The 10,667-nt window shown below is 44.2% G+C and overlaps 1 protein-coding gene across 1 annotated transcript in view; it reads right to left on the bottom strand.

Moving 5' to 3' along the window:
* Window positions 1-10,667, bottom strand: part of LOC118820854 (potassium/sodium hyperpolarization-activated cyclic nucleotide-gated channel 2) — a 31,447-nt gene continuing 20,780 nt past the window's right edge. Inside the window, exons 7-9 of the mRNA XM_036589155.1 lie at window positions 8,299-8,539; window positions 4,386-4,550; window positions 1-4,106 (exon numbers count right to left, since the gene is read on the bottom strand). Of these exons, the coding sequence (XP_036445048.1) occupies window positions 1,675-4,106; window positions 4,386-4,550; window positions 8,299-8,539 (2,838 nt within the window). The 3' untranslated portion in view covers window positions 1-1,674. The remainder of the gene's footprint in view (window positions 4,107-4,385; window positions 4,551-8,298; window positions 8,540-10,667) is intronic.

The following is a 10,667-nucleotide window of genomic DNA, read 5'->3' as shown; positions in this document are numbered from 1 at the left end:
TTACCTGCACGAGACGGCAAAGGACAGCACACGACGTAACGTAAAAGTAAGAGGGAGGGAATGATAGAAAGAGAAAAAGAGAGGGGGATACGGGGACCAGGAGTGTGTGTGTGTGTGTGTGTGTGTGACTGTCTGTCTGTCTGTCTGTCTGTGTGTGCATATATGTATGTGTGTGTGTTTCGGCTGATGGCAGCAGCTATAAAGGCAATTCGACAGATGAAAGCTGATCACACAGAGGGAGATGAAAGACCATAGAAACATTAAGCGTGTGTGTTTTACGAACAGACACAGAGAGAAGCCTGTATTTACAGAGAGCTAGGTGAAACTATAGCACTGTAGTCACTGTGGAAAACGGAACAATTTAAGTGCGACACGAAAACACATTTTACTCACACCAGTCGTCATGAATGAGGACTCTAGAGCTGCACTGTCCATAACTAACACCAAACACCTGAGACGAGAAACTACTAGTGGATTGCTCCTAATTACTTTGATTAATGTCATTATTTCAGTACTGTTATTTCAGAAATATTATTGTGCCTATTTATAATAGTTATTATTTATATCATGACAAAGTGTTACACTTTGGTGAATAAAAGGTGACAAGAAGGGGGTGGAACTGGAAAACAAAGACACTTTTCTGCTTATGACCTTCATCACCCTTCTTTTCTACAGTCCCGTTTTTTGTACTGGCAGTGGCAGGCTGTGTGGGTCGCTGTTCCAGGTCAATACATTAAAGTCATTTTAATTTTACCTGATGCTGTCTAAGAGAGCTCGAGGGAGGCATGAGCAGGTACCTGTGCTTGATGAACAACATTCCCTCCCTTGTTCGACTGCTGTCCGTTTGATTTGACAAAGAAAAATCTTTGCTGACCAAGAGAAGACAACACAGCAGTAAATTAGTCAGGACACTGCGCGTCAAATGCTCACTAAACAGTCCATATTCTTCTTAATCAGTGCATCATCTTAAGGCTGATTTATACTTCTGCAAAGATGCACGTAAACATATCTGCATAGAAGAGCAGACAAGTTGTTTATGGGTCATTGCAACGTGCAGAGGCTCACAGAGGAACTGATGTGTGTACCTCCACAATCTCAACTACATTGGAACTATCATTCGAATCTGGGGCGGTGTACACTGATCAGTTGAACAGGGAAGCAAATCTGGTAGTGCTGGAGACTCAAAACAGAACTAAACAAAATACTGTCTGATAAAAATTATCTTCTTTTTTTCACCTCCAATATTTTACATCTTGCATTCATTATCTTACTGCAGCGCAACGCAAGACTTTTCTTGCGGTTGAAAACGGATTGCTGTTTCTGGATGTCTTCTTCATTTGCTGTACACTCTGGTTTGATAAATGCGATACTACCCCCAAGTCCACGCATTAACGTAATGTGCAAATACGCTGGCACCTATGCGATTGTCACGATGCCTGCACATGTTCACAGACTTGCAGTTGCAGAAGTATAATTCGGCCCTTAGGTGAAGGCCAAGGGCCGTGATGAGGAATGGCATGCCCATGGCACCCACAGGTTCGGCCCAGTAGAGCTGCCATGTGCTTTAGTCTCTTTCCAGTTCAGCTCCCTTACTTGCCTCTACAATCACTACCACAACAAATGGACTCTGACCCTCCTCCAGTGTCCAAGTGCAAAAGAGTAGTCCCGGCCTCCTTACATATTAGCTGGAAGTTTGTGTCTCAGTGCATCTGATTCCTTCCGGTCTTGTTTCTCCACCTTGGATGAAGTGGAGGAGGCAGTGGCTGAGGCAGCCTGGGCACCTGGAGTGGGTTTAGAAGCTGCAGGTGAGACACAGGTTGATTTTGAAGGAGACAGAGATGGTGGTGAGGAGGTTGGGCTTGGATTTGGAGCTTGGAGCATGGTTGGGGGTTGTATGAGTGTAGATGTGGCTGGAACTGGGATTTGAGTGAATCTGGAAATTTGAGGAGGGGCTGATGTCGTTTTTTGTGATGAAGTTGGGACTGATATTGATGTTGGGGTCAGGACTGGGCTTGTGTTTCGGGTTTGGGTGGAGGTAGGGGTCTGAGTCTGAGGTGGTGTTGTAGTTGGGGCTGTAGGACTCTGAGTTTGGATAGGGGTGGGAGTCTGAAGGGGAGAGCTGGTTTGGGATGCGGTTGGCGTGGTTTGGGTTTGACTTGGTGTTTGAGTGGGGCTTTGGCTGGGTGGCGATCGGGCTTGAGAGAGCACAGAAACTTGGGAAGTGTCTAGAGTCGGAGTTTGAGTTGGGCTTTTCATTGAGCTTAGAATTTGGACAGGGGCCGAGGTCCGAGGTTGAGAAAGAGCAGAAATAGAAGCTGATGACTGAGTTTGTGTGAGATTAGTAACAGGTGTTTGAATAGGGGTTGGGCTCCGAATTTGGGTAGGTGTCTGGACAACTGCGTTTGTTGGAGTCTGGGCTGGAGTGGGAGCTCTGGTCTGGGTGGGTGTTGGAAAAGAGGCTGGCGCTTGAGTGTGAGTAGGTGTAGGAACAGGCGTCTGAATGGGGGTTGGCGTCCGGGTGTGAGATGGGGTTGCAGTGGCAGTGGGAGTTGGGCTGGTGGTGCAGGATAAAGGAGACGGTGATGGAGGTGTTGTGGAGAATTTGGAGCGGGGGCTCTGAGGCACAGAGGAAACCAAGGAAGAAGCAACTTGCTGGGTACAGAAAGAGGAAGAGGAGGATGAAGGTTGAGAGGGGGAGGTGGGTGAAGGCTTACTGCTCTGTGGTGGTTGTGGAGGGGCCAGAGGAGTAGGTCCAGAGGTGAGGGTCAATTCTGAGGAGGAGGAGGCCTGAGGAGGGGAGGAGGGACGGGAGAGCTTTGGGCGCTGGGATTGTGCGAGTCCTGGAGCAGAGGACACTGGGGTGAGGGCAGGGGAGGCATTAGCAGAGGAGAGAGGAGTCTGTTTAGGGGACGAAGAGACAAGCGGTGCGGGTGCAGAAGGAGGTGCAGGGGTGGGTGCAGGCCCTGTGGCTGGTGCTGCTTGGTGTGCGTGTGTAAGTGGAGAGGGCAAGGGCAGAGATGTGTGTGCAGGCAGCTTCTGGACCTGGGCAGTGTTTGAACTCAGCACTCCTGCACTTCCACCTCGTGCGAGCTGTCCTTGGGACACCAATAAGGGCGCTGGCAGTAGATTGCCCCCAGAAGCTTTCCGGTGAAGGGGCGGATGAGGCTGGATGCCTGGCCAGCCACGGTGAGGCAGTGTGGGCTGAGATGCTGAGAGCAGCCGGGCCTCCTGGGTCAGGCGCCCAAGCACTGGCAGTCCTTGCGTGCTGCCACCTCCAACATGACGCATCAAAGCCTCTTTTGCTCCCTGCTGGCTGAGTCGACCCTCTGAGGGCAGAGCTGCTACGGCCTGAGAGGAAGGAGCCGTGGTTTTGTGGAGAGGGGACGTGTTAGCTCCTACCCCGACTGTGCTGCTTGCGGCCGAGGGTTCCATGTGGAGTCGGAGACTGTAGTGCAGAGTTCGGCTGGCCTGCAAGGGGGCAGGGACTGTCGATATGGGAGTGGATGGGGTTTTAGCAACCCCAGCTCCACCAGTCAGTGGGGCTCCTCCCATCGTGGGTGGTCCAGCTGTAGAGGGGGAGGGAGTAGGGGTCATGGAAGAAGGGACACCACGAGGCGGGAGGCCACCCATTACTCCGATTAGAGAGCTGAGAGACTGTCGTGGGTGCAAAATAGGGGGACGGGGGGGAGAGAGCGGGCAGGAACTGGGCGAGGGTGAAATTGGGAGTGGAGAGGGCAGGAATACACCAGCCGGCAGCCCATGTTGCTGCTGGAACTGCTGCTGCTGTTGCTGCTGCAGTAAGGTGATGGCCACGTTGGTGGTGGCTGCTGCTGTCTGAAGGGGGGCGTGGACTAGCGGAGCCCAGATAACTGGCCTGGGGTGGGGGGACACGGTGCCACCAGTGCTGCCCCGGGTGCCAGCCGTGATGTCCTGCATGGTGGGCATGCTGTCATGTTTGACGATCTGCTGCACCAGGATGCTGTCACAGGAACCAGCAGCACCCGAGCCTCCGCCACGGCCACCCCCACCAGGCCCTCGGCCCACACTGCTGCCTGCCACAGACCCACCCTGAGACGTCTTTCGCAGCAAGATAGAGTTTTTCTTACCTGTTAGAGATGAACAGATGGAGATAGAATGCCACTTCAATGAATTTTGTTTTGAAATTTGCTTCATTAGTTTTCCACAGCAGCTACAAGGCTAATGGAGCCAAAGTAATGGAAGCTTGTACCCTATGAATTAGTGTCATGCCACATGCCTAATTCATCACACACTTACCTCACACTGCACTGATCTGTTAAGTAATCTCAAACAGTGGTTTATTTTATTGTATGGCAAATTGTTATTTATAAATATGAACAAAGATCAAGATGCTGCTTTAACAGTACCAATGCGGTTCAGTCGGTCGGCCGCTACAGTCTCAAATGCCCGCCTCATCATGGGGTGTTCCTCCAGCACTTCATTGAAGCTGTCAACACTGAGAGAGTAAAGGCGGCAGTATGTATCGGCTCTGACACTTGCTGTCCTCCTGCCCCGGGTCAGCAGACAGATCTCTGAGGGCGAGGACGACACACACACAGTCAGAAATCAGCACAACATTTTGTTTGATAGAGAAGAAAACACTGTCTAATAAATTCTAAAGATTACCGAAGATCCTTCAGGTCTGCAATAGAGCCAGACTCCCCCTAACCTATATAAACCCAGCACAGGACTTCTTTGGAAGTGTGTAAACAGAAACCAACCAATGCTGGACCTACTTATGGACACTAATCCCCTACAGTTACTGTAACTAATTGTATAGTAATTTTCTACAGACATTAATATTCCTAAAGAGCTCGAAAGAGTATATTCAATATTCCAATATTTTTAGCATTAACCACAAATGTGACAGATCAGGATTCAAACTGCTTTATTTGGGAGGAAAGCATTGATGAATGAAGGATCTATGTTGATTTTGTAGTGTTTGAAGATCATGTCACTTACCAAAACTCTTTTCTCACTAAGATGACATCAAGGGGAACTCAAAGGGCAGCATAAACTAAACTTAATTGAATGTACAGCATATTGTAAACAGTCTTGACAGAGAGAGCGTTATCATGTTTGAGAGTAGGGCTCTCACAATCATGAAATTTTAGCTGATGGTAAATTTTTTTTATAGAAATAATTTCAATTGTCGCCTTACAGCAAGAAGGGCCTGGATTTGATTTCCCTGCCAGGCAACCACAGTCTTTTCTTTTTGGAGTTCACATGTTTTCCCTGTGTCTTGGCTGATTAGCCAGTTTACGTCCTGGCTATGCTTACTTGGTAGCTAAAACTGGTTGTACTGTTGAATCAATTCTGTGGGTACACTGTTAAGCAAAGCTACATATTCCAAACAGGAGTGAAAATACAACCCCAATTCCAAAAAAGTTGGGATGCTGTGTAAAATGTTAACAAATGTAAACAGAATGCAATGATTTGCAAATCTGATAGACCCATGTTTTATTGACAATAGGACATAAAGCACATATCAGATGTCCAAAGTGAGACATTTTACCTTTTCATGAAAAACATTAACTCATTTAGAACTTGATGGCAGCAATGCATCTCAAAAACGTTGGGACGGGGCAACAAAAGGCAGGAAAAGTAAGTGGTGCTAACAAAAAAACAGCTGGAGGAGCAATTTGCACCAATCTGCGAAAAACTATGTCTATTTTAGAAAAATGTTCCTCAACGAAAAATTGTGAAGACTTTGGATATCCCACCATCTACAGTACATAATATCATCAAAAGATTCAGAGAATCTGGAGAAATCCCTGTATGCAAGGGACATGGCAGACTGTCAATATTGGATGCTTGTGATCTTCAGGCCCTCAGGTGGTGCTGCCTTAAAAACAGGCATGATTCTATACTGGAAATCACTGCATGGGCTCAGGAACACTTCCAGAAATCATTGTCTGTGAACACAGTTCACTATGCAGTCTACAAATGCTGTTAAAGCTGTATCATGCAAAGAAGAAGCCATATGTCAACACGATCCTGAAATGCCACCATCTTCTCTGGGTCAAAGCTCATTTAAAATGGACTGAGGCAAAATGAAAAACTGTTCTGTGGTCAGATGAATCAAAATTTGAAATTCTTTTTGGAAACGACGGATGCCATGTCCTGCGGACTCGAGGAAAGGGACCATCTGGCTTGTTATCAGCGCACAGTTCAAAAGCCTGCAACTCTGATGGTATGGGGTTGCTTTAGTACCTATGGCGTGGGCAGCTTTCACATCTGGAAAGGCATTATCAATGCTGAACAGTATATAGAGGTTTTAGAACAACATATGCTCCCATCCAGACAACGTCTCTTTCAGGGAAGGCCTTGTATATTTCAGCAAGACAATGCTAAATCACATACTGCGTCTATCACAACAGCATGGCTTCACAGAAGAAGAGTCCAGGTGCTGAACTGGGCCTGCATGCAGTCCAGACCTGTCACCAATAGAAAACATTTGGCGCATCATGAAACAGAAAATCCAGCAAAGAAGACCCAGGACTGTTGAGCAACTAGAATTCTACATCAGACAAGAATGGGACAACATTCCTCTCCCAAAACTCCAGCAATTGGTCTCCTCACTTCCCAGACGTTTACAGACTGTTGCTAAAAGAAGAAGGGATGCTACACAAGTCAATTCATGTTCATCTTGTTGCAGCATAATGTGACTATGAGATCTAACAACTGTGGAAAATGGTTGCAGTCAGCTTAAATAATTGCTATCATTTTAAATAATTGTGATTAGGCAATTATGTAATGATTGTGACAGGCTTATGTCAGAGGAAACCAAACATAGTCATGAGTTTTCTCAAGAAAGCTAAAATACAAGCGTTATTATCTAAGCAAGGATTTGAACCCCAATCCATGGCAAATAAGCCTGTAACACTGTCCTCTATGCTATCAAATCACTGCAAGGTGGTAAGCTCAGTGTAAGAGCTCCACAGAGCTTGGCATGAACACCTGTTGTTTTACAATAACAAAAATTTGATTTGGCAAGTTATCAGCACCCCTTACTGTCAACATTGTGTCTGATCGTTGCTCAAAATAACCACATTAATAACGCAAGCAGTTGCCTGTTCTGCACACCATGACTTGAGCCTTTTGGAGAGAAATAGTTGCGGGATTGAAAAAGTGTTTCACAGAATTAGTTCACAGAATTACATCTTTATGAAGTTATTTAAGAGTTTCCTTTGAAGCACATAGCAGCTATCCTTGTTGTGGGTTTGCTGTGGGTTTGCTTTTGGTGGTGAAAAAATGTCTGCACCTAAAACAGTGGTCTGTGGTTAGTTATTTGCATGTCAGTCAAATGCTCTTTCCTGTCAAAGTAGGCGGTTTTTGGCCATGATAAGCTATAAGTGTTTTATTTTTGGGATTTCCAGTGCTGTGGTGATGGGCACATCCATGACAGGTCGGTGGTACTGAGGTGAACATATCCTCATGTGGCTTGTATTGCAACAGAGGGGGCACTCAAGAGCGATGAGTCTTGAGCAAATCAAGCTGACCCACAGGTTCTACTCAATGTCATTTTTAAATGCCTGAACGTAACTTGATAATTTACATCAACAAATGGAAACATATACAGTCTGAGAGCAAGAGGGCAGGGATTCAAGACCCCCTGCGATCTATCTGTACACATGCCTGATCAAAAGAATGATAGATATGTCTCAAAGTAAAAGGCTGCAGCTAAGATTGAGGGTGACCTCGGTGGCACTGTTGTGCAAGCATGTCGCAATGCATCAGGTTTAAATTGTACCTTAAAACATTAAAATAAACTTTTACATTTTATTACACTTCATTACAAACTCTGCTGTCAAAGCATCTCACCACTCAGCAGCTTTTTCCACTTTTTTACACATTAGGTTTTATGCTGCACGTGAAAGAAGGTGGGTGACTGAAGGTATCAAAGAATACTATACTTTGATTTCTCAGAAAATAAGGTAGCATTTCTTGGCTGCATTCAAAGGATTCTACAAAATGGGACAGCATTCAGGGACATAATGGCCAGGACATGCAACCTGGGCTCCTAGGCTTTGAAACCTGGTTATCTAGTTTAAATAAAATTTTAATTCATCACACATTGTGTATAAAAAATTAAACCCTGTTTTAGAGACTATAATAAAACTGGTGTTTTGCTGTAGTAGAACAACGCACTAAGGAGTCAGGAAGCAAAGTCTGTGCATACGCACACCAGCTGTTGACTTCCTATCTGTGATTTTCCTACAAAACCTAATCTACTGATTAACAGCCCCAAGTTATGTAACAAACTACATGTAAGCTTACCTCCAAAATATGATCCATCACTCAGTTTGGTCTCCTTGTTTCCACGTGTGAGCACGCTGACCCGGCCATGCTGAATGAAGTACATTTTGCGGCCAACAGTTCCCTCTCGAATGATAAAGTCACCAGGTTGGAACACCTCGAAGCGTAGCTTGGTCAGAACGGCGGTCACAAAGTTGGGATCAGCGTTAGCAAACAGTGGCATGTTGGCCACCAGGCTGCGGCAATTAAAGCTCACAATTTCCTGTTCAGAAACAGTGGAAACAGCACAAGGCCATGCGGTCAGGACACTGAAACAGAGAAAGCTGGACATCATTAGCCTAACAAACATGTTTCAGATCATCAAACTCAAGATAACAAAGATAACCCAGGTAAACACAAAATTCTGTTTTTAAATAAAGATTTCATTTACTGAAGAAAAAATGCTGTTCACCCCTACCTGTCCCTGTGTGAAAAAGTAATTGCCCCCTTAGTTAATAAAACAAGCAGTTAACCAAATTCAATTGACCTGTTGAATCTAAATGTCACTTAAACAGAACCTGTCTGGCAATGTGAATAAGACTAGAAGGTCTCAAAAAGCAACACATAATGCCATGTTCTAAAGAGATTCAACAACAGATGCGAAAACAAAGTCACTGAAATCTACCAGTCTGGAAAGGGTTGCAAAGCCATTGCTAAGGCTCTGGGACTCCAGCAAACCAGAGTAAGAGCCATTATTAGAGCCACAAATGGAGAAAACTTGGAACAGTGGCGAACCTTTCACAGAGGCCGGCCTACCAAAATTTCACCAAGATCGCATTGATGACTCGTGCACGAGGTCACAAAAGAACCCAGATAAACATCTGAATAACTGTAGGCCTCACTTGTCTCAGTTAAGGTCAATGTATATGATTTCGCAGTAAGAAAGACACTGGGCAAAAATGGCATACATGGGAGAGTTGCAAGGTGCAAATCACTGCTGACTAAAAAGAACACAAAAGCTTGTCCCACATTTGTCAAAAACATCTAGATTTGCTATGCTTTTAACATTATTTGGCATTAAAAGTAATAGAAAAAAGTCAGAATTTGAATTAAATCTAAATGTAATCCATTACATAACTAATTATGTAATTTCTCACAAAATGTTTCAGTAAAGTTTACCATTAAAGGGCAACAGAAGTCATGGTGCTATCAATGAACAACATTGTAGTCATAGATGTTAAATTGTACTCTGTTAATGCAGGAGCGGGACACATGCAAGCATCAGAATGACAGTTACAGTGACTGAACCTGGTGAATAGACTATTTTCACAAAGCACATCAATTTGCAGTGAGTGGACAAAAGCTCCACAGAATATCCTGCTGTCATGCTTGTGCACAGAACAAAGATCACCTAGAGAAAATGAGAGAATGGGTAAAAACTGGATTTGGTAAACTGAAATTAAGAGCTAAGTGAGAAAGCAAAATCTTACAGGTGCAGCCAACAGTGGAAAATACTCAGTAGCCCTATAGTTTACCTGAAGTGTAGATAATTTCTTTGGAAAACAGTATCATCTTTTTTATAATACCACTAAAATAGTGTAAAATAATACCATTTTGGACAGAATTACCAATTTATAAAATAAGATCACTTTCTGAAATAACACCACTGTATCGAGATATGTGCTGAGATTTTTATAGAATAATTGTAAGGCTCTGTGTGTGACTAGATGTGTCTACATGGATGTGTTAGGAGCAGTGGGGAACCCTTAGAGCCTTCAGTGAGCTAAAAAAAAACATTATTATTTAATAGAATCATCATGCTTATTGTTTGCGAACACAAACGTTGAGCTCTTGAACTGACAGCTGAATCAACCAATCATCTTGATCATTTTGATTTTGAACCAACTTCATAAGTAAAAAATGTCACCTTCTGGAAGTCCTATATACATCACTGACACTGAGTGAGAGCCACAGTCTAACCAGGTTTTTATTCAGGTGTTAGAAATGAAAAACAGCAGCAGCAGCTCTGTGTTTAGTTAAGAAAGGCCTAAAAAGTTAATGAGCATCATCACTGTTAGCTTAGTGCTAATATGCTATTAGAAATCCCACAGGGGCAGATATTAGCATTACTGTAAAGGTGGGTTGTTTTTCAACTGAGTTTTGATATTTATTGTCAGAACTGAAGGCTTAGCTGTAATAATCATGGTCCACCATTGGTCAGGAGTATATTGTCACTGTCGAAACAAAACCTTGTATGTCTGAATTTGCTGTTTTAAATTTTTTTTTCATTATTTAAAAATACAGACTGCTGTTTACACTGTACCAAAATTTAATGATGAATTGACCAACAAAAATGCTCCAAAATGACTTAGAATTAGATCTTGTCACAACATCCATTGAAATTTGAGGTT

The sequence above is a fragment of the Colossoma macropomum genome, unplaced genomic scaffold, assembly GCF_904425465.1.
Source record: "Colossoma macropomum unplaced genomic scaffold, Colossoma_macropomum, whole genome shotgun sequence".
Classification (NCBI taxonomy): Eukaryota; Metazoa; Chordata; class Actinopteri; order Characiformes; family Serrasalmidae; genus Colossoma; species Colossoma macropomum.
The sequence above is the reverse complement of the archived record's forward strand: the minus strand, read 5'-3'. Positions and strand labels throughout refer to the sequence as shown.